Source organism: Seriola lalandi, unplaced genomic scaffold, assembly GCF_002814215.2.
Source record: "Seriola lalandi dorsalis isolate HSWRI2012SDOR001 ecotype SW California unplaced genomic scaffold, Sedor1 jcf7180002054829, whole genome shotgun sequence".
NCBI classification, from domain to species: domain Eukaryota; kingdom Metazoa; phylum Chordata; class Actinopteri; order Carangiformes; family Carangidae; genus Seriola; species Seriola lalandi.
Genome location: NW_019525382.1, coordinates 1,016,524 through 1,039,755, shown reverse-complemented (window position 1 = coordinate 1,039,755; position 23,232 = coordinate 1,016,524). Strand labels below are relative to the sequence as shown.

The 23,232-nt window shown below is 38.9% G+C and overlaps 2 protein-coding genes across 5 annotated transcripts; both read left to right on the top strand.

The window, feature by feature from the left end:
* Nucleotides 1-80: 80 nt before the first annotated feature.
* Nucleotides 81-13,087, top strand: slc5a5 (solute carrier family 5 member 5). The gene is made up of 17 exons (XM_023426502.2): nt 81-175; nt 1,526-1,957; nt 2,885-2,950; nt 3,194-3,245; nt 3,984-4,051; nt 5,163-5,317; nt 5,707-5,847; nt 7,352-7,481; nt 8,071-8,159; nt 8,291-8,403; nt 8,679-8,749; nt 9,192-9,278; nt 10,666-10,868; nt 11,115-11,212; nt 11,504-11,589; nt 11,976-12,068; nt 12,513-13,087. The coding sequence occupies exons 2-17, from the start codon at nt 1,592-1,594 to the stop codon at nt 12,627-12,629; spliced, it is 1,935 nt and encodes a 644-aa protein (XP_023282270.1). The 5' UTR covers nt 81-175; nt 1,526-1,591; the 3' UTR covers nt 12,630-13,087.
* Nucleotides 13,088-17,364: 4,277 nt separating this feature from the next.
* On the top strand, nt 17,365-23,173 carry ift38 (intraflagellar transport 38). 4 transcript variants are annotated; one of them, XM_023426477.2, is made up of 14 exons: nt 17,365-17,437; nt 17,825-17,892; nt 17,990-18,101; nt 18,353-18,437; nt 18,520-18,699; nt 19,066-19,161; nt 19,724-19,807; nt 19,923-20,056; nt 20,247-20,388; nt 20,983-21,055; nt 21,153-21,263; nt 21,477-21,526; nt 21,818-21,877; nt 22,796-23,173. In XM_023426477.2, exons 2-14 carry the CDS (start codon nt 17,871-17,873, stop codon nt 22,973-22,975), a joined length of 1,329 nt encoding a protein of 442 aa, XP_023282245.1. In that variant the 5' UTR covers nt 17,365-17,437; nt 17,825-17,870; the 3' UTR covers nt 22,976-23,173. The 4 variants fall into 4 exon arrangements, with proteins under 4 accessions (XP_023282245.1, XP_023282247.1, XP_087035496.1 ...); XM_023426479.2 differs by lacking the exon at nt 21,818-21,877; XM_087179370.1 differs by lacking the exons at nt 17,365-17,437; nt 21,818-21,877 and adding an exon at nt 17,444-17,550.
* Nucleotides 23,174-23,232: the final 59 nt, after the last annotated feature.

The window sequence follows — 23,232 nt, the reverse complement described above, 5'->3', positions numbered from 1 at the left end:
GGGGGGTCTTCTTTATGAGAATGTTCACGGAGCGCGCGCAGCGTCATGCACATGGGCAGGCTGCATTAACGAAGGTGTGTGGAGGAGGCGAAGCAGCTGCTGAGGAGCGAAGAAGAGAGTCAGCACATTCTCCTTGCACTTTGTGGAAGAAACTCGACTGCATGAACTACCAGTGGTGAGTCTTTGCTTTTTTTCTTCTTTTTTTAAATTTACCTTTTTAATTTTTTTATTTACCCTTTTATATTAAAAAAAAAAAACTGATTTACCACATATCTAAATCTGTAAAAACCTGATGTATAACTGAAAATATTTTAGCTGCAGTGCCCTGCATACTTTACTCTGACACAGACACATTGCATATAAGTAGTTTAATCATATTCTGTGATTCACAATATTCTAGGCTACCACCTGAAACGAGCTTTACTTCAATTAAAATATTGTGGAAGGAGTGCATATACTTTAATTCAGCCTTACACTTAGATTTTTGTAGGTGCAATATCCCACTTTGTGGTTTTTGCAGTTCAAAAAAAAATCAAGGAAAAACAATGGCAAAATGGGACAAATAAATAAGATGTAATGAATTCACAATTATTGTGTGGGGAAAAGTTTCAGTCAGAAAAAAGTATTTATGAATATTCAATTTAACAATCCCCTAAATCCACCAAGAGTCGGTATGTACTGTAAATTAATTCATTTCTTGTCATTAGTGTAAAAATCTCTCTAAATCTCTCTAAACAAGGGTTTGTCAACAACCAGTAGGAGCATCTTTCTGGTCTGATGCTGCTCAGTATAAGACAAATCAGTGTGGTGTGATAAGTTATTGGCTAGTTAAAATAAGGATTTGGTAACTACAATTTGGTTTAGAGAAAGATAATGGGTGTTGGTGCTATTGGAGAAAGTCTGTTTAACTGCACATGACTCATAGCATTGTTTTTGTCTGGCTGTTGGTAGGAGACAAAACATGAATCCTGACCTGCAGTGTCAGAGTCAAATGCTTTGTGTGTCCATCCATTCACTCCAAACTTTTTGCAGTGCCATAAGAATGTCTGACCATTTGAAGCTTCAAAGGTTATTATATATTTATTTGCAGGCACACGAGAATGGGACAGATTGAATACTGCTGACAGTTTTATGCGATTGCACAAATGGAGAGTTGTTGGTGGTAATGTGCCATGAAACCTTGCACTGCACCAGCAAAGGCAGAATAAGACTGCATGGTTTATGGCTGTTAAAAATGAGCTTTGTAGATGTTTTTTGAGGAAAGTATTTGTTAGACTTAAATGCATATGCATTTCGGTGAGAAACTCAGTATGTGTGTATAGGAAACCAAGAAAAGACACTTTGAAAGGCACCCTGTGGAGGTTTTGACTGCTGCTAGAACAGTGTTCATATGTTAAGACTTTATCTGGAGAAATTACATAACTCGTGAATTCACCAGAAATATAGGGAAGTAGACCAGATATGCCTGTGTCAAGTGTTTCCATCAGTTGTATGGTCACTAATTGACTGTAATTCCCTCTGACAGATCCACCAAACATCTGAATTCACCTATACACCTATACTACAAGGCGGACGGCATCAAAGTAAAATAATGGAAGCGCAGACTGCCAGTGAACCATCCAGATCAGGATTTGTCCTGGCTGACTACGCTGTCTTTGCCACCATGTTGTTAGTCTCTATGGCCATAGGACTCTTCCAGGCCCTACACAAGAGGCCAAGAAACGCCAGTGTTGATGACTTCTTCACCGGTGGTCGGAGCATGCCGGCAGTGCCTGTTGGGCTGTCGCTCTGTGCCAGTTTTATGTCAGCAGTCCAGGTTCTGGGTGTTCCCGCTGAGGCTTCCCGCTATGGCTTTAAATTCCTCTACATGTGCCTCGGACAAAGCATCAACTCCCTGCTGACAGCTTACCTCTTCCTGCCAGTTTTCTTTCGACTGGGCATCACCAGCACCAATCAGGTCTTAATGAGCTTCCAGTTATTATCATTCATTGTCATATCATATCACCGGAGCATAAAGTGACTGAATATTACAGAAAGCCAGAGAAGGTAACGATTTAAATATGTATCGTGTTTTTTTAGGTTTTTTTTCTCATATACGTTTAATGACTCAAATGATTAAGAAATATTTTCACTTTCTTTTGAGTTGACAATGACAACATTATTAGTCTTTGATCATGAATTTAGTATCCAGATTTTGATATTGGTTCTTATCTAATATTCATGATAAATTTGGCATCGATATGTCAAAAGGACAAACGTTTGTTGGCAAACGATTACTTACTTACACATTCTGGAGACAGAACAACATGAGCAGCCCATTGTCATTTAAACCAGTGTTAATATGAAAATATGGCTCAGTGCAGGTTTTAAAAAACTTAATCTTTACCCATGTCCTCTGTGGTGTCTGTGAAATGTTGTATTTAATATGTTATTGGCTGCAGTTTTGTACAAATTTTTCATTATAGTCTGCAAAACCCTACCACCATATTTATTTAGTCAGAATTTGATAATCCTGAAAAAGGTACATTTCAGTTTTACATAAACTGTGCAAAGGTCTAAAGATTTCAGTCTGTAGGATTTTCAGAGGAACAAGAACATTTTATTACTTTTTTGTTGTAGATTTTTGTACCACAATAGCAGAAGAGGGATGGGGCTAATTTGAGAGTTTAAACAAACTAACACAAAATAATTAAGCATTAAAATACCTATAGTAGGCTATTTCTGACCAATTATAGTGTACATATTCAACCAGGATCTCTCTGACAAAATGTTGAAATGCACCTGTGGCTCATCAAATGAGATGAATATAAGAGGTGAGGAAGGATGAGGGACGTGTGCAGAGATACTCTGATGTGTTATAACTCCAGCCATCTGCCTGTCACAGTATCTGAAGATGAGATTTGGCAGAGGGATGCAGCTGTTGGGGAGTATCCAGTTTCTTGTGGCGACGGTAAGAAAGACATCGTTGTGTTCCCTGTCACTCAGTGTTGTTTAGGACAAAGTTATATTTAGTGCTCTTAAAGAGGTTGTCACATTTTCATTCATTTTCTAATGCAAATAGTTGCTTGGGCTCAGACTCACACTCTGGGCAGCCAGTTCTTAATTTGCACAAACCAAACTTCACCCCTAAGACTTTTTCACTCTGCAATGTGTCACTGAATTAACAGTTTTCCTTGTGTTTCCCTGTTCTCAGCTGCTTTACACAGGGATTGTCATCTATGCACCAGCCTTGATCCTCAACCAAGGTAAGAGAGCTCACCTGATGCCCCGCTGTCTGCAGGGATTAATGGGATCTTTTCTTTCATCTGGCATTTTGGTTGTAATTCCCACAATTCTTTGATATTTTCATCCATCACTCACAGAAACACAAACTTCTCCATGAATTGATAACTTTATCAATGTGTTTATGTGTTTAAGATTTCCTCCATTTTTACACCCAACACCAAGACCTGACAAAGTGAAATTAGCTTGACACAGATCAATAAAAAGCTCTTTATCATCTGTGTATTTATGGTTGCAGATACTTTCTCGTCAGTATCAAAGTTAGTGACAAGGTGACAAAAGAATGAACCCTGCCACTGAGAACAGGATGTGTGAAGTGAATTCAAGAGAAATATGAGCTACAGAAGAATTTATTCTATTTAAATACTGATATAAAACTGTAAAAGTGATATTTTTGTTAAGACTTAAAACAGTGACAATGAACATTTAAGAAAAATCTACAAAGTTGCAGACATTTTAAAACAGTGTTACCAGTTTGTCCACCAGAAAACATTAACAAGTTTATTTTTCAAATAGAAAATGTAACATTTAGTAGATATCCTGGTCACATTCTTTAACATGTAATCATATTTTTAAACTCAAATACAAATTTCAGCTTCAAAAATCCAATATTACTCTGCACAAGGGGTTTACAGGAAAATGATAAATGTAAGTGCAAACACTTTAAAAACCTTGTTTTTCTTTTTTTTTTTTAATTTCAGCCACTGGACTCAATATGTGGGTGTCTTTGTTTTCTACTGGGATCATTTGCACCCTGTACACCACACTGGTAAGAACATATTTTCTCCATCTATTCAAGACAACATGGTCATTATGAACATCATTAACAGACAGGACTGGCTTCTGTCAAGACTCCAGCAGTTATATCAGTGTTACTGTGCCCACTAGCCGAGTCGTGCAGAGAGTTTTATCATTGTTAAACTGACAGACATCTAGAAATGCCACAGTTGGACATGGTGGTTGACGTTTGAACCTAAACCTGTGTCTGTGACTCTCTCATTCTGTGGCTTTGGTGTGAGCTGACATCATATTGCTACTCATTTTTGTGGTAACTTTTAACTTGTTATTTCCTGTTTTATGTTGAAATTCTTACTTTTGTCTCTATGCTTGTTTTTCTTCCTGCCCTTGTTTGATTGCCCCAGTTAGTTTGACCTGTTATCCTTACCTTCCTTTATCGCTTTATCAGATGGTCTATGTAAGTTCCTGGTTATGTTTCCCCTTGTGTTCCTTGTGTGGAGAACCCTGTTTTTGCTCTTGCCTGGTTCCCGATAGTGGGGTTTTCTTTCCTCAGTCTTCTTCCTTGTTGTAAAACTTGTAAACATTATCTATGATTATTAGATTAACTTCATTGCACCAACCTGCCTTTGTGTGTTTCTGCATTTGGGTCCAAAAATCATTCAGCTGTGACAAAGCCTTTGTGGAAATCAAGGCATGTAAACATGAAGACTGAATTGGGGTTAGTTTCATCTTGGCAGCAAAGTCCTATGACAGATTGTTCAAGGATAAAAGGCAAATATCCAAAAGGACTAGTTTTATTACTGTAACTTTATGACATCACAAATGCAACTTCACATGTGATGACCTGCACTGCGTTTCTCGTGGAAGAGACATATTTACAGTTGGTCTCACCTGGTTAAATGCACCAAATTTAATTTAGACAAGCCCCCAGATTTTTAATGAACCCCTCCAAAGATGAGAAATGTGAATGTTTAACACCAGATTACCATGTAGACACTACATCTCGTTTCATAGTATAAGAGGTGTTACATCATGTCCTTATTTTGGTTTTTATAAAAGTCTCAGTTGTTGTCTTGCATTTTCCTAAAGGTCTCACTCCTCGCCACTCTGTCTCTGTCTTTTCCATCATCTGTTTGTAACAGGGTGGCATGAAAGCTGTGATCTGGACCGATGTATTCCAGATCATTGTCATGTTGTCCGGTTTTGTGGCCATTTTAATCCAAGGCACGGTTCTGGTCGGTGGTCCTGCACTGGTGCTGGAGATCGCCAAGAATGGATCGCGCATTAATTTTAATGAGTAACAACATTTTGATTTCAACTCATAAATATCTGATAACCACACTTTATTTTATGAGCACAACAACACGCTCACACCATATAATCTCATTACAGTCTGGCTACACTCCCTTCACAGTAATCTCAAGTACTCCTTGGTGATAAGTGATATCGTTTCAGACTGTTTAAAAAAATTGAACGCACGAAATTACTGTATACTTTCAATTGAGCACAAAAGTTAACTCTTCGCCAATGAAAGAAACAAAAAAAAATCTTAACTCAAGGCCAATTTACCAGCTTTTCCTTGAGTCTGTCTTGGTGTGCAGAATTTGTTCAAAAATTGTCTTCACATTGGTGAGGTGTGGTCAAAAGCTGATGAGCTGATTTGTTGATTTGTTGTTTTCCCACCAGTTTTGATGTTGACCCACGGCGGCGCTATACCTTCTGGAGCCTCTCTGTCGGGGGTGCATTTGTTTGGCTGTCCATGTACAGTGTAAACCAAGCTCAAGTGCAGCGGTACATCTCCTGCAGAACACAGAGAGATGCCCAGTGGTGAGTGGAGACTTATTCGTCATTTACGTAACGTTCAAGCACTTGAAGATCTACTGAACCAGGTATTTAGACAATAGAACAGCTACTTCCAGAACTCATTGACAGACTGCAGAAAAACCTCAACCTAGCATCTGTGAAATCAACTATAGATTTCAAAAGCGACATTTTAGGTTTCCTGCCCCTGATGTGGAGGACACTTTTATGCTTACTTATTTTGAGGCTTGGTGTTTGGCTCTTCACAAGTGAAATAACATTCTGTGACAGCTATCCATCAAGCAAGCACAGCCCCAAACAAAATGCTTGTTGTTTTTGTTGTGGTGTGATAGAGATTTTGTGACTTGATCAAGGACGTGTCAACAGACCACTGGATACGAAAAATATGATAATTTTTAGTTCCTCACTTTGAAGCTACAGAGTTGCTATAAGGACTGGCAATGTTGTTTTTTTTATTTTGGTCAGTCCACCGCTTTGGTCTAGACTGAATCAACAACTCAATATCTCAACAACTGCTGAATGGGTTGCCATGAAATCTTATACAGCTGTTCATGGTCCCCAGAGGTTGAGTTCTACTGACTTTGGTGATCCCCTCACTTTTTTCTCCCCTGTGAGGTTGACATTTTGAGTTCTGCGTACATTCTGACTGAATATAAAACATTCCAATTAGCCTAGGCTATCCTTTGTGTTTAGCACTAATTAGCAAATGTTAGCATGGTGACAAGCTAAAGTAAGTATGAGCATGTTAGCATTTAGCCTCACGGCGCTACTAGCATGGGTTGAGACAGTCTTGTTTAATGGTTATTCTGGTGTAAGGGCCTGTTTATGAACTAGGTCTGTGCTGTCCGACCACATCGGAAATCAAATGCTTTCCTCTCATAGAGAGAGGCGAGACACACTATAGTATAAAAATGGGGTTAACAGGACAAATTTTCAGACAGTCCCTGCAGTGAGCCGTTCATAGTGTTACACATGGTTCTACAGTTGGAAAGTGCTGCAAATAGCTGAGTAACAAATGGTCAACAAAGAGAGCTAGAGGGAGAAGTTCAATACTGACTCCTTTCTTGCTTTCACACAGCTGTCCAGTCACAGCGTGAAGTCAGATTGTCAGTTTCAGAAAGTTACAGAGATGTTCAGACACAGACCCCCCTATCTGATGTCGGAAAGGTGTTGTGGGAGGATTCTGACCCTATCTGACATGTGATTCAGAAGGAGGATAAATCCCAGGATGTTGTGACCCATACAGGAATTTAATCATGTATCATTAAATTACATTGCCTCTCTTACATGTTTTTATTGAGGTCTGTGTTATGTTTTGCTGTACTTGCAAATAAGTCAGATTCTTCCCAGTGTTTCACAGAAGGATTGTGATGTAATCAGATGCTGAAATATTCAAACATATTCACAATATTGTGAATATATTCACACCAGGTGACTGTGTAAATAGTGGAAATGCAGAATGCTAACAGTTAACCTGGGTTACTAAAATGATGTTTGGTTTTGATTGTAGGGCTCTGTTTGTGAACCAAGTGGGTCTGTGCTTCATTGTGAGCAGTGCAGCAACCTGCGGCATCGTCATGTTTGCATACTACATCAACTGCGATCCACTGAAGTCTGGACTAATATCTGCTCCTGATCTGGTACTCATGACACTCTTGAAAAAAATATTCATATAGATTCATGAATATAGGTTGATACTGTGTGGGTTTCAACTGCGAAAGAGTATGAAAGCCATTTTGATTACTGATATAATGTATTGGTGCTACATAAGTAATATTTTTTGATAAATTAAACTGTCTTATAATTAGAGTGAAATTTGCTGAATATTTTCTTCATGATTTTATTCAATGGGACATTATTTTTGTTCCCACTGCAAATGTAAGGGTTGCTAATGTTCATGTCAAGATTAAAAACAGTTTGAAAGATTTTCTTTGCCAGATACTTATCTATCATATACATACATGTAATACTTTACATTTCAAATAGCTGTTTACCACACTGATGCAATTAAGGTCAAACAACATAGAAAGCTGAAATGTAATTTACAGATTGTAAACAGGAAAAAAAAGTTCTGTACTGGCTGGTGACAAGGACTTTGATTAAGAGAAATATTTTCTTCAGTATTTTCTCAATTAGATGTTTTTCAATGAAGAACAATGGTAAATTATAGATTTTTCTAACACTGATATTCACTTTGTCACTTTTCCTCCTCTCACTGGTCTAATAAAGTATATGCCATACTTTGTGCTGGACATATTCAGAGGTCACGCAGGCTTTCCGGGTCTTTTCCTTGCCTGTGCATACAGCGGGACTCTGAGGTATTTGAGTCTTTGTAACTAAACTTGTGACATATTTCCCCATAGCATGACATTAAAGAGAGTTAGTAATATCAATCGCTACTGTAAAATGCTGATCTGGGATCACTAATAAAACAATTGTCTTTTTACAGCACAGCCTCCACAAGTATCAACGCCATGGCTGCAGTAACCATGGAGGATCTGCTGCGACCTCATCTAGTTCACATGACCCAGAAGAAACTGATCCTTCTTTCCAAAGGACTGTGTAGGTTGATTCTCACTGTCGATATCCACTTAAATGAGTATTTATCCTTGAAACCACTTTTGTTTTAAAACCAATCATCATGACATAAGGCGGAAAACTGTCACTTCATTTACACTGCTACCAACTTTGTTATTTTGTTGTCACCTCATCACATTTCACAATTCACCTAGATAAAACCAGTTTAGTATCATGAGTCCCAGGCAAATGCTAAGGCTCGTATTCTGCACAGTTGAACTGCATTACTCCACTGTTTACTATTTACCTTTTTCTTTAAGCTTTCCTGTATGGAGTTGGTTGTATCACCGTAGCTGCTCTCTCCTCTCTCCTGGACTGGGGAGTTCTGCAGGTATGATACCTCAACATTTCCTTATTATAAAACATTTAATCCATCATGCAACCCCCTGTCCTGTCTCAAAATGCAGCATTACAAGAGCTTTAAAAGGAACACAATCCCGAAAGTAGCTTATGAAATTATGTAATACTGAATAATGAATGGATTAATGGATTTTTTGTTGGTTGTTAGGACAGCATACAAACTAGGTGTTGTTATTTTTCCTTTTTTTTCTCAATTTACCTAAAATTTTATCACTTATCAAAAATTATAACAGATTAATCAAAGTTATCCTATTAGCAAGGTTTTGTAGAAGAAGTAATATTGGGCTATTATTGGGCTAATGAGCAGTGGTACAGACTGAACTGCACTACAAGATTTACTATGTATTCTTTAATTGAATCTCAGCAGAGTGTTTGATTGCTTTTCCAACGCTTCCTTTGTTTTCTCTCCTCAGGGATCATTCACTGTTATGGGTGTAGTCAGTGGTCCATTACTGGGTGTATTCATTTTGGGGATGTTTGTTCCAGCAGCAAACAAGCTGGTGAGTGGCTGGTAATCCAGTTTTTAAGACAAGTGTATAAGAAATGTTCACAATGCACACACCCTAAATTTTCTTCAGTGGCTTGTGTCCAGTTTTCCAGACAAACTTATAAGAAATGTTCACAAGGCACACGCCTTAAATTCTCTGCAAAAGGTTAGTGTGCAGTCTCTTTCAACATAAGAAACAACAGTACATTGACTGGAAAAACCCTAAACTGAATTGCACAATATTTGGTGGAAAGGTTGTTTTCCTAGAAACAACTTCTTGCAAGACTTCCCAAAAAATGCATTTAAAGATCCACCCGATCATGTATTATAATAGTATCTATCTCCTATTATCACTCTGGATTAGATTAGTCTTATCTTTAATGGTTGATATTTACAGATACAAAAGGTAAAATTGTGTCCTGGATCTTTTTTTCTGATCTTCAGCTTTAATTCCAACTTGTCTTTTCCCTCCCTCTGCTATATTCACTGGCTACGTAGCTACAATATAGTAGCTTTTGCACAAAAGCAATTGGCTGCAAACATCGATTGTGTTGCCTCTGGTAATGTCACAAATATTAAAAAACAAACTAACACTGCTGAGTAGAGGGAAGTACTTTTCATAAAATGTGACTAGTTGCTGATCGTTTTAGACATTAGATCCATTTAAATACATACGCTTGAAATCTTCTTCTTTGTGTTATGACGGCACAACTGTGGTTTCAAGTCCTAGCTTTTACGGAAGTATGGTACTTTCCTGATAGTCACACTATCACCTGTTGAATTGGTATTTATTGTTAATATCACTTCCTGATTTAAGGAGGTCACTGTCTAAAACCAGATTCAACCTTTTAAAATCATTAACTTAACACCTCCTTGAGACAACTTTCAGAGCACTTACTGCATGTTGGGCAGATCAGCAGGAATGTCACACTTAACAAACATGAGCCCCTCAACTCACCTTTACATTGTCCTTGTCTTTGGAAGTCAGTCTTTCCTCAGCGGTCTGCACCAAGAAATTCATGACAGCTTTCACTGACGTTAGGTGACAGTGATTTATGTGATTTTATTTCAGGTGCGAGTTTACAATATAACAAACATACATTTTTATTAGACATTTTTATTTTTTAATTCTATTTTGATAGAAAGTTAAATAGAACATTCTATAAGAATTTGCTCTTTTCAAATGTTAAATGTCTTAATTTGTAACAACTATTGTCTATTTTATTAGAACTTTCAGAAATTCTTCTATTTGTGGATCCTCGACACATCAATTAATGCCAGCAAAAACCAAATGATGTTCGCTCAACAACGTCTCAACTGATGGCTGATTGGTGGGGACTGTCAGGGCCCTTACACTATGTTATTCTTTATCCATTTTGTTGTCTTTATCTGTCTTTCAGGGGGCGTACTCTGGAATATTAGCGGGCTTTTGTGTCTCTCTGTGGCTTGCTGTCGGTTCGACCCTTTACCCGCCCAGTGAGGAGACGATGGGTGTCTTGCCCAGCTACACGGACGAGTGTCAACATGGCAACGTCACCCTGAACAGCAGCCCTAACAAGGACCAGCACTCCATCTCCACCCCACTTCGCCCCAATAATGAGGGGTCAGTGATTGCACTGACACACAACTGTTCTTTTTTTCCTTCCTGTGGTTTACACTGGTTTATACTATATGTATGTATGGATGGATGGAGGTTGGTTCTGATCATCACAGTTTGTGTTAAAAGAACAAAAATAAAATGGGAAGATAATTCATTTGCTTAGTCAATGTGGTGCCATTTGAAATGGTGGAGTGTAGTGGAGCATTTGTGTGTTATTTATTTTCTTTGCTCTGACTTTTCCAAAACTAGGGGCCTGCTGAACTTCTACTCCATGTCCTACCTCTACTTTGGTGCCATGGCAACTAGTTCAGTTGTACTAGTTGGGCTGATAGTGAGTTATGCAACAGGTAAGAAAATAAAGATTGATGAGTGAGCTGAGCAAGGTGTTTAAGCGAAGTGAAAACTGCTGATTCACAATGACAAACTGTATTCATAACTGCTGTTGGAATTCAGGCCAATAAACTACAGTTTAATATACCTGCCGTGCAAATAAAAACCTATAAAGTTTTATTTTTATTTATATTGTACTAGAGACATGTGATTCACCTCTGTTGTCATTTTGGAGCCATCGGTGATGAAGGAATTGCATTACGTTGTACCTCAAATGAACAAATTGTGTTGTTTCTCTCTACGCACAGGGCCAACAAAGAGGAGTCATATTAAAGAGGGTTTATTGTGGTGGGACCTGAACAAAAAGCAAGTGGAGGTCCCATCAGTGCGCAGAGTAAGTACTATGTTAAAAGCTTTGGATATGTTTTGTGTATGTTATTATGTTAGGATAAATGGATGAACTGAAAAGGGACTTCTTAAATGTATCTGTTTATTACTTGGGCTTGTTCTCTTATGGAAACAAGGTCCTGGGGTCATATTTCTATGTGGCGTTGTGCATGTTTTCCTCAATTAATGCTGATTTCTACCAGGAGCTCTTGCTTTCTTCCGCAGTCCAAAGTCATGCACTTGACATGGGAATTCTGAATGCTCCAAAATGTTAAATATCCATTTTGTAAATTCAATAAAAACATATCTTTTAAGTTTTTGTTTTAAGTTGTGAATTGTAATTATATTGCATGTATGAAAGTGAATGTGTTGGCTGTCTGTGTTTGTTCTAAGACTGGAACAATGTCCAGGATGTTTCCCTGTCTTCTGCACAATTCATGCTCGGATACACTGCAGCCACCTGGGAACCTGAATAGGAATAACTGGGTAAAGATATTAGCTTTTAAATTACGATCTTTGACAATAATTTAATGAACCAACAACTGAATGAAATGTAATGTAGTGCAAGTGTGTGTATGGCTTCACATGAACAGCAGCTGTCGAAGGCTTTCACCTACATTGACACTACATCAGTCTCAACACTGATCGAACTGAACCTACAGTTGGACTTAGAGCATAACATTACAACCAAGTCTGTCAGTTACCGTCACAGTGTAAAAGCTTTAGTAAGAATGCATACATGAATAAGTACAGTCTACATCTGACAGTGTGAAATGAGGAATACGGTATGTTGAAGAATCTGAATTGAAAATCAATTTGCATAAACAGATTGTGTGTTACTGTACAGTATCTGTGTGTCAGAGCACCTCTGTGTCCATCAATTTGTTCTTATTTATCATCTTGAAAACTGAATTTTGGTCTTTTTTGCAGGGAGACAAGACGACAGTTAAACCACAGCTTGTGCCTTTGAGGAGTCTGCCCAGAGATGACGCAAATGAAAAACAGCTGACAGATGAGGAGGATATGAAATCACCACTCCGAGTGTAGATGCTGGACAACTGAAGACTTTTACTCCAAATAGCACCAATGACAGTGGAATTTCCTCTCTAGTAGAAGTAATCATTTATAGTTGTATATAGTTATAGTTCAATTCAACACTTTACTTCTGCCCCACATTTGGAGCATTTTCAATAATGTATGCTTTAAAACGCCCTTTAATATTGTGCTGAGGAACATATGGACTGTAATCAAATACCCTCAGGTATGTTGACAGACTCTTTCATCAAGACATTCATTCTGGTATGTTCCATATCTGTAACAATGCACATCTGTACTTAGACCAGTGTAAATGGATATGTGATAGGCAGCTTGAGCTAAAGTGAGTCTGGTGTGTGTGTGTGTGTGTGTGTGTGTGTGTGTGTGTGTGTGTGAGTGTGTGTGTGTCTTCTTTCCTTGTTCTCCGCTATGTGATCATATCTGTACATTATATTTGTTATTGAAATGAACCTAAAGCCTCCTCTTTGTGTGCTCTTCATGACTTGGGTAGAAATATATGCTGGTACATGGGAGATCTCCTATCCAGTTATGGCTTCCCACACAAATATGAACACAGTAAAGCTATCAGAGCATTTTTAACACTCAAACCTTAACTGTCACATGCCACTGCTCACCCAGTACACACTGTCAACATCTGTAAAAAAATTTTAAAAAAAGCAGTAAGTAGCAACATCAGTAGAACCCAGTTCACTACAAATAGCATCATATGTGAACAAACTCCTCTGCCTCCAGAGGTCGGTACTACTAGGCAAGTTCAACATACCCAGGATAACTTACCTAAACATTGACTGTCCTGATAACCTGTGCTATGAAGCTGGTTATCAACTGGCTCAGTTAACCCTGGGTTTACCTATCCGGTTAAGAGCGCGTACACGTGAAAGAGAGTTGTTAATTATAAGCAACATCGTCAGAACCATGATTGAAGTATTTAATATGATATGAAAGACATGCTGATACGGTAATTTCAGTTATAGCAACGTCCCAAAGTGATATTCAACAAGGTGAAATGTAAACTACATGATCACATAACTAGAATAAAAAATATTATTTCCATGTCTAAATATAATTTCTATTTAAGTCAGACTAAAGATATATTGTAAATAAGTGCATGAATTATCATTACATTTGAGTATTTTCACTCTTTTGTCTGATGATGAACAAACTGTTATGAACATGTGATGCAGATAAAACAGTTAAAGTTAATGTTAGACTTTTTCTGCTGCAAAGAAGAGAGAAAGGAAAGAGGAGAGAAGTAGGTGATATCTGATGAGTCAGTCTGACCGAAATGTTAATTTATAATCATGGAAATAATTAATAGTGTGTGGCTATTTTTTCTAACCAAAGACATCAGGATGTTTCGTTTTTATTTACAGTTGATGTCACATAGTCTCCTCATGTTATTCTGAGCTGCAGTGATGAAGAAGAGAGTAAAAGCATCGACACTGTCAGAAATCCTGTCAGATTAAAGAATATTTGTTCATTTAAAATGAAGCTATACTAGTTATTATACAGGCTATTTTGCGTCATAAACTCTGCGTGCACTTTTTAGAAGCTTTGTTTTAAAGCCAGAGAGGACACATGGAAAGACCCAAACAGTTAAACTGTCAGGATCCTGTAAGAATGATGACTCCGTTTTTCCAGTGATATGAATGTTCAGTAGTTTGCCTGTTGACAGGTTTTGATCTGATCCTCTGAAGTTAACCTGCGCCGGAACAGGTTAAGAGTTCATATAGTCTATGAGTTCAGCATAGGTAATCATGGTGATTTACCACCGGTAACAAGTGAGCCACCGTCGTAAGACTGAAAATCCAGAGTTAAACCTGAAGTTACCTCGATAACCTCAAAGCCTCTCTGGTAGTACAGGCCTCAGGAGTGGATGCAAAGAAAGTAACATGAGAGGTATCTTGATAAGACATTTTGAATTAAAAAAAATGTTTCCTTGAGCATGGCCCTGTTTGCTACTGTCCATAATTGTCTGTTAAGCCACTGGCTGACTCTGGCTTCAATAGATGCTTTGTGGATTTGAACATGAAAGCGAGGCTAAGCAACTTTTAAAATAAAGGACAATCTTCCTCTCACAAATGGTAAAGTTGAATTTATAAGCAATAAAACACTCCTGCTCAGTTCAATACCCTTCAGAGGTTTTCCTGCTTAGTCAAATGACTTTATGACTCTTCTCTAGTTGTGTTACTGATACACAATCTTTCAATGTTGCCATTATGCCATGATTTAAAACCTCTGTTACATATTCTGGCTCTAACTACAGTACACTCCCAGTATGACTACCGGTATTACGAGTTGCAGCATAAAATGTGATAGAAACACCTTCTCTGTATTTCAAGTAGGTTTTACAATACATGCTTATTGTGCAACTTTATAACAAAAAGTAAAATCTACTTTATGTTACAAATTGCTCTGTCTGTGACAACCTGATTAAATTATAAAAATTTCCGGTGCACTGGAAATTAGTGGTTGGCATCAGAAATGTACTCGATCATAAATCATTTCCTGTGAATGTGTTATGCAGGTTTGACCCACATTGAGATAATACTAGCCAGTCAAAACTTCCGTGTCCGGCTGTTCAAAGGCCTGTAGAGGCTTTCCACCTCTAAAGGCATCCCATCAAGATTACTGATAAGTGTGGTGTCAAGTATGTTATCAGTGGGGGAGGATTAGCATTTAATTTTCTGCTGTCACTTCAGTGGATTTTGAAGTGACTTTTTTTATTTACAGACATGGCTGTTTCTTTCTTGATGAGACATTCCTATAAAGAGGAGATGGTCACATTTTTGGACTTTTATCGATTTGGGGAAAGGATTGGCATATTCTCCATCATCGAGCAGTTGCAGTAATTCATTTTAAAAACTGTCTTGAAGAGACTGACTTTTACTTTAACTCACTTTTCTACACAAGTATCCTAAATTTACTCAACCTTGGGTAAGACTTAACACTTACTTGAGTATGACAACTATTTAACATCTTCATTAAATTTATTTCAAGGCTCTTAAAATGAGCTTTGAGAATTAAGAAGTGTGAAGATGACATAGTATACCTTGATATAGGTGTGTGATATTTTTTGGTGTGTAGTGACACCTGCCGTAGATTGAATGTCACTTCAAAATGCAGATGTGCACACATGGCTGCCATGCAGCCATTATGGCTGCCAGATACATGAAACCATTAAGTACAAAGCACTTCGTATCAGGTGATGGTCATTTATTGCATTTTCTTACTCTTTCACCCAATCTCACCATACAAAAGTAAGCATAACATTTCCAGACACTCCATCTTGCAGAATAGATAGATAGGACTAAATACAAGTCTGTCTTAAACGTTGCGGGATTGTGCTTCCGTGCACGCTGGTCCTGAATCCCTCAACCACCTCCGTGTTGCTGCCGCTGCTGCTGCTGCTTTTCTCAGCCCGGTGCTTCACCACTCATCTGCGGCCCTGTTAGAGTCCTCGTCGGCTACAGCACAGTCCAGGCGCTGAACACCGGGAAGCGCCAGGTCCCTTTCGTTAAGCTTCTCCAGAAACGAGGAAAGCAATCGTTTGTTTAAATGGTCCGTCAGGGTCCTTTCCTCTTCGACCCGCTCCTTGGCGACATTACTCACCGACTCCACTTCCTCAGCCTCGGTGTCCGCGCTGAGTTGCGGAGGGGCCGACCGGTGGTTCAAGGACAAGCCGTTCGACTGCTCGTCCTCCCCGGACTGCTGCTCCGTCCAGTTCCCGGCGTCCGCCCCAGATTCCGTCTCCATCCGTGATATTAAAGTAGTCTGCAGGGCGGCATTCTCTAGCTCTTTCAGGCGCTTACTGTGGAGGCCGCAGGCAGGAGTTTCATTTCCAGCCGGGTTGTTGTTGTTGTGAGGTGGCTCACTAGTTTGCTCCATCATGTTCTGCGTCAGGAGTGCAGCCCATAGATATAAAAGACTTGTGTGGCGCAGACTGAGAGGTGTCGCCGCCCTGTGGCTTCACCAGTAACAGACACTGTAACCCTTTGACATTGGTAGAAAAGTATGCAGATCCTTTACACAATTAAAAGTTGCAAATATCACAATTTCAAAATACTGTGGTACAAGAGCCCTGCATGCACAGTGTTATCTAGATAAAATACAGAAGTATAAGTGGCCTACTGAAAGCATCAAAAGAAGAAGCATTCATGATGCAGCTATAGTGGATGGTTTATCCTATTGCAAAACCTAATTTGCAATGCAATTGTAGCTGTAAATTATATAGGTCTATATACTGGAAATTTTTATGGAACACACTTGGTTATACTTGTGAAATGTCTGTCTGTGTATGTAAGAATGTCTATGTGTGTGTGTATGTGCGATGCTTTCACTCTCCATTCAAAGTCTGTAATGTTTGTGATAAATTAAAGAACCTTATGATTGGTAGCTATTAACTGACTTGACACTAAATACAGCTTGAAGGCGAAGGGAAATAGTATTGATACTGTAATAATACTTGCAAACAAACTTTGCAACTTCCTAATCTTTTTATACACACCCTATGTTCCTAATATCAACATACAGCAAAGAGGGACAACGGCTGTGATACAGAAACACAATGTAAACTTTTTTACACGCTGTGGAAATCATTAAAAATCAACAAATGAACCCATATAGCCAAATGACCAGGTGATATGAAATGCAGATGGTCCTGACACCCACAAAATCGCAAAAACGTCATTGCAGGTGTGTTTGACCGCGTTGAGCTTCCGTAGAACAGGACTATGTTTCCATAGAGACCATCTTCGGTAGAGACGAACTGATACCTAGCATAGATACAGCACAGACAGGTAAAAAATCACAGTCGGGGTTGCAAATATGATATGTTGTTTACGATCGCCGCTTACCAGAAGGTTCAAAGAAATCAACACTTTTTATCTGACAACCTGCGACGACACTAAGCGTTAGTGGGTTTTTTTTGCTAACTTCCAGCTAGCCACCAGCCAGCTAATGTAAAATCCCTTGACGCTACTTTCACATACTCGATCGATGGTACAGTTACTCATACGCTTACACTGATATCCCAGTTCTGTAATATCACAGAATATGTTTTTATCCCGTGATGATGGATGGACAATGTTTGGTCAAGCCAGCCGTTAGCCCACAGGACTTTACACTGTTACACTGTTGTGCTCGTTGTGTGTAATTAACGCACATCTTCGCTTTTTTGTTACCAGTGGAGGAACCAGTGCATGGTCTGCTGTACAGTGCTCGCGGGTCACAATGTCCTTCAGAGACTTAAGAAGTGAGTGATGATCGCTATCTGCTCCGCATCGTGTCCAAGCTTAACTGAGAGATTTTTGTGTATTTACTGTTGGTAACTGGTGTATCTTATTTGGCAGATTTCACTGAAATGATGAGGGCCTTGGGCTACCCTCGGTTGATATCTATGGAGAACTTCAGAACACCAAACTTCACTTTAGTAGCAGAAATCTTAATATGGCTTGTAAAGAGGTATTCTTGTGCTTCACTCATTCCATAATTCTGCAAGTTTAAAAAGTCTGGTCTCTATCCTAAAATCTGCAATGATTTCTTTGGTTGGAGCTCTTTTGCCCCTCTTTGCCCCCATTTTTTCTGTCTGCCCCCTGGTATGGATCAGAGTTCTATGTTTTTACTTCAGCAAACTATGTATGCATAGGCGGATATGGTGATATATTTTGCTCTTTGTCTTTTACTCCCTATCCCTCTTTTTCCATTGCATGTAGATATGAGCCTCACATGGATATTCCCACTGATGTGGATACAGAGTCAGACAGAATATTCTTCATCAAGGCTGTGGCCCAGTTCATGGTGACACCTATCTTATGTTTAGTCCACCTGTACAGTTCATCCGCTGTTAATCTGTTTTAACCAGTGTCTCACCTGGTTGCAGGCAACAAAGGCTCACATCAAGTTGAACACTAAGCGTCTCTACCAGGCCGATGGCTACGCAGTGAAAGAGATGCTTAAGATCACCTCAGTGCTGTACAGTGCTATGAAGACCAAGCAGATGGCCTTGGGAGACCAAGTTGAGGAGGATAACAGCAAGTTCAAGTTTGATCTCAGTTCACGGGTGAGATGCAGTTTTTACACTGTAATATTAATGTACATGTAGCTTTATCTTCAAACGTTTCTAATCTTACGAGGCTGTCAGCTGAGGTTGAGCAATGAAAATTACATTACAAGTGACATTTAAGTTGATTTAGTGTCTGTTTTTCTATTTTGCATTACTAAGCCTGAACAAGCTCTAGGTGGTAACTTCAAGTCCGACCCACATGCATGTTGACAGTCAGGTTAAAAAATGTCGGCAGTAAAATGTTTGACTTCACAATCCCATAGTATTTACTACCTTGCTTTTTTTTCCTTTTGTTTCATAAATTAATCTTAAATCAAAAATACTGTGTGTTGCTGATTACATCTTACTCTGTCTTCACTGTAGATTTCAGATCTGAAAGCAGCTCGACAGCTGGCATCTGAGGTCACGTCTAAAGGAGCATCTCTATATGATTTACTGGGGAAGGAGGTGGACCTAAGGGTGAGGGAAAACAGATATTAACTGGCGCATACTGGTTTCCATTTACCATGATCGTGAGTATGCAAAGTCCTTGATAGTAAAAAACAGTTCATGGAAACATTTGGAAAGATAAAAAATGACACCAGCTGTCATTTTAATCTGTTTCTTTTCATATATTAGATACAGACTAGATAGATTGCTTTACCGTTTGAAGGCCAAATTTTATACAGCAATGTAAGTGCCTTTTAAGAATGACTTTGAGAAACATAGTAATATCTTTGTCTGAAAACATGATGATATCAGAGGTTCTGAAATTACTAAAGTAAAGAGAATAATGTCACCCTTATTTTGGGTATTTTCTTTAAGAATCTTCTTCTTTTTTAAGATCTATCTGACAAACAAACTGCCATTGGCCATTGAGAAATTTCTTTACAGTTAACTGAGCATGATGTGGCTTTGTTTTGTTGCAGTGAACATAAGCTGCTGCTCTCTGATGATAACAGCTTTACAACAATGAAGTCTGTTTGAAAAGACGTCAGTGCCATCGATGCAGGAGATTACTCTGTCTTTGTTGTCCCAACAGGAAATGAGAACTGCGGCCATTGCCAGACCTCTGGAAATCAATGAGACTGAAAAGGCGCTGAGAGCTGCCATCAAGGAGGTTTTGGTGTGTAATTATCCCGACAATCTTCTTTTTCTTTTTTTTTTAATTCACACAGGATCTGATTTTATCCATGAAATGGCACTGAATCTGCCACAATGCCTCTGTGTTCATTGTCAAGCAAAGTGTGGAGAAGACCAAAGACATGCTGAGTAATGTTGTGTCTGATGAGACCAGTCTGGACGCCAAGATAGAAAAGAAGAAGCAGGAGCTGGAGAGGAATCGGAAGAGGCTCCAGACACTGCAGAGTGTCAGGTCAGTTTGCAACCTGACAAGCAGCAGAGGCAATATGACATATTTTTCTGTGCTGTTCTTCTGATTTTAGTCACCATAAACTTTTCTGTCCTCGACTTGTGAATAATTTTTGAACAAAACTTGGACAAGTACATATATGTTCACCAACTTGCTTGCAAAATAGTTTTTTGTTTCCCTCTCAATTTTTTAGGCCGGCCTTCATGGATGAATATGAGAAGATAGAGGAAGATCTGCAAAAGCAATACGACACATATGTGGAGAAGTTCAGAAACCTCTGCTTCCTGGAGTCTCAGCTGGATGAATACCACAGACTGGAGCAGGAGAGGTTTGAGGTATGTGCGTGTGTGTGTGTTAGATATGTAGAACACTGACTTCCTATGGAACTGCTTGTACCGTATACAACTATCACTCATACATAGATATTTGTGTTTAAATAAACTTCCACTCTGTCTCGGTAATGGTCAGTATAACTTAGAAACATGTATTGGTCAGTAAATATGAGTTTGAAAACACCCAAAAATAGAAAATATGGAAGCTAGTCAGTTTTCCTTTAGATAATAATTTTACTTCTCAGTCATTCTGGGCAAATCCAACGAACCACATTTGAAGGGAATTCGACCAGGTGTAAAACGAGTGCCCCTCTTCCTCTTCGTTTCTATGTAAAATATAATTTGTTGGCGTGTGATGATGAGAAATAAGACAATACAGTTCACAAACCTTGGCAATGAAAATTCAAATGTCAAAATGGGAGTAACTCGTACTTGTATGCAGTGGATGGAAGTGAATAGAGACTGACATTCAGGAAGAAAGAGCTTGGATTCTAGATTTGACAGATGTATTAAGGGTTGTATAAATCTAAACTTCTCTTCTCTCGGCGGCCCTCTTTATACTGTCTTCGTGTGTTTGTCCGTTTGTCTCGTCTGCAGGAGGCTGAAAACACTCTGAGGATGATGCAGCACAAAATGAGGGAGGAGGAGAGGGATTTGATGAGGAGCTCCTGTGAGACAAACAAACACAAACTCAAAACAAAACGTAATGACATAATTTCACCCCTTTTTCATGGTTTCACACACTTGTTTCAAAATGTCTTCTGCAGTGAAAGAAGAGGATTCTGACATGGACGTTCCAGAGGACGAAGGTTCAGACAGCGACATGGAAGAGTGTCGACCTTCTAAGCCCCGGCCCACGCGAAATGCCGTCATGGCAGGTACAAGGGAAAGCCATGTCTTTGTGATGATCAACTACCAATGGCTTTGGAAAAGTTTTCTAAAACTGAAGTTCATTATAAACCAAAATATCTTCATCATTTTCTGCCTTCCTTTGTGATTTACATCTGCAGTTCTCAAGAATAAACACTCAACCATGAAAACAATACCTCCTTTCATGTAAACTGAGCATTGCCTCTTTTTTTGTACCCTAGGAAGAGGCTCTCGATTCATTGGGAACATGCAGGGTGGAGACAGTGATGAGGTTAGTACTTTCACAGGAACACCAATGCAAGACTCCTTCCATCCTCTTACTTCTCATTTTGTTTGCTACGATTATGAAAATTTAACATTTTGAAAAGACTGCTTTGCTGATGCCGCTCTCTGTGCTGTCTTTCTTGCAACAGAATGACTTGCTGTTTACTTGTATTTGTAATTTCTAACCAAACAAGTGTCCTGTTCACCATCGCTGATCAGTTTCACATCCCTTTTGTTTTCCATCTTCTGCTCTGTTCAGTATCTTACCTTTCTCTATCGCTCACTTGTATTTTAAAAGCCTTCCTTAGCTGTTTCCAAAAGATCAATTCATTCTGCCAAACCACAACGGAATGGAAAGGTTTGTACAGGACCAGGATCTAGTTCTCTCCTCATTCGCCTGAGTATTAAAAGGAAAAATCCATTCTCAAATTATCTGACATTGTAGGCATTGCTCAGACAGCCAGTATAGTCTGTATCCACTCATATTAATTGACAGGAGTGTTCATATAGATCTCGTGGTTGATCAGACATACACACAAAGCTTGTGGATCAGTTACATTTCTCTGTTTTCTCTGTAAGTCACACATTTATTTCATACCTTTATGCAAAGATGACACACTGAAAATGGCTATTTTTGCATCGTACTATCACAGAAGTACATGAACAGTTTAAACCTACCAATTTCTTTATTGTTGCTGCAAGTTAGTAAAATATATACAGACATTGTTGCCGCTTTTGCTGGAGAACAATGTACACAAAACTTGCTTTCATGCAATTCATTCCACTGTGTTTATGTTCTGTACTGTGTGAACACAAAATACCATTTCTCTTAATCTGTTCAGTTCATACCAGGGTCTGCCATGTAAAGACATAGTGCCATAAATGTCTGAGTTTACCCTCAACACTGTGTTGCCCTCTTCCCCTCCAGGTAGTTATTTTACTACATTATTTAGATTTGGAATGGATTTCTCCTTTAAATCAGGAAAATGGTTATGTTGTTCCCGTAGTTGTGTGTCTCCAGATGGACATGTTCCAGTTCAATGATTCACTGTAAAATCAGTTCTGGACTCTGCATGTTTTCATTCCAGCCCATGATGTGACTCTGTGATTAGATCCTCCTGTCTGATTTAGGTTGTGGTAAACAGTTAGCTGGTTTGGTGTTTAGCTGGATTGAAGACATTCCCATCCCTGGTGTAGCTCTACACAGTGTGTTGAAATTGTTTTCCTGTTATGGTGTATTTTGCAATAGTTGTAATCATGTGACCTGCTGTTTCAGACTGAAGACAGCGAGATTGATGTGGATGAGGAGGATGATGAAGAAGATGATGAAGGTGACGAGGAGGAGAGCAAGGATTTAGAGGATGACAGTTTGGAGGACCCAATGTCCAGGGGTACTCGCCCCACCAGGGGGGGCATGAAACCCCCTCTGTTGGAGGAGAGCGATAATGACTTCTGAATGAAGAATACACACACTAAGATGTCCTCCAGCTTTTTCTGTATTCCAGCTCAAATTAGAATATCTTGTTACCTCTCAGAAATATGCATTAAATGTTGTGTTCCATTATGTTGTTATTGCTACATGAAGCATTTATATAGTTCCTATTTTTGAATATTTGAGTGAACTGGTTTCCTTAATAAAATATTAATAATTTCATATTTTGTCTGTATCTCTTAATTGACTCAAGTATGACAGCAAGAGTCAAAGAGTCATAT

Bases quoted from the DNA above. Each gene is read 5' to 3' on its own strand.
- ift38 (XM_023426477.2), top strand. From the start codon at position 17,871: ATGTCCTTCAGAGACTTAAGAA. The intron at 18,102-18,352 runs GTATTCTTGTGC...CATTGCATGTAG, and splicing joins TTAATATGGCTTGTAAAGAG to ATATGAGCCTCACATGGATA. The intron at 21,056-21,152 runs GTGAGACAAACA...TGTCTTCTGCAG, and splicing joins GGATTTGATGAGGAGCTCCT to TGAAAGAAGAGGATTCTGAC.
- slc5a5 (XM_023426502.2), top strand. From the start codon at position 1,592: ATGGAAGCGCAGACTGCCAGTGAACCATCCAGATCAGGATTTGTCCTG. The intron at 2,951-3,193 runs GTAAGAAAGACA...CCCTGTTCTCAG, and splicing joins TCCAGTTTCTTGTGGCGACG to CTGCTTTACACAGGGATTGT. The intron at 3,246-3,983 runs GTAAGAGAGCTC...TTTTAATTTCAG, and splicing joins AGCCTTGATCCTCAACCAAG to CCACTGGACTCAATATGTGG.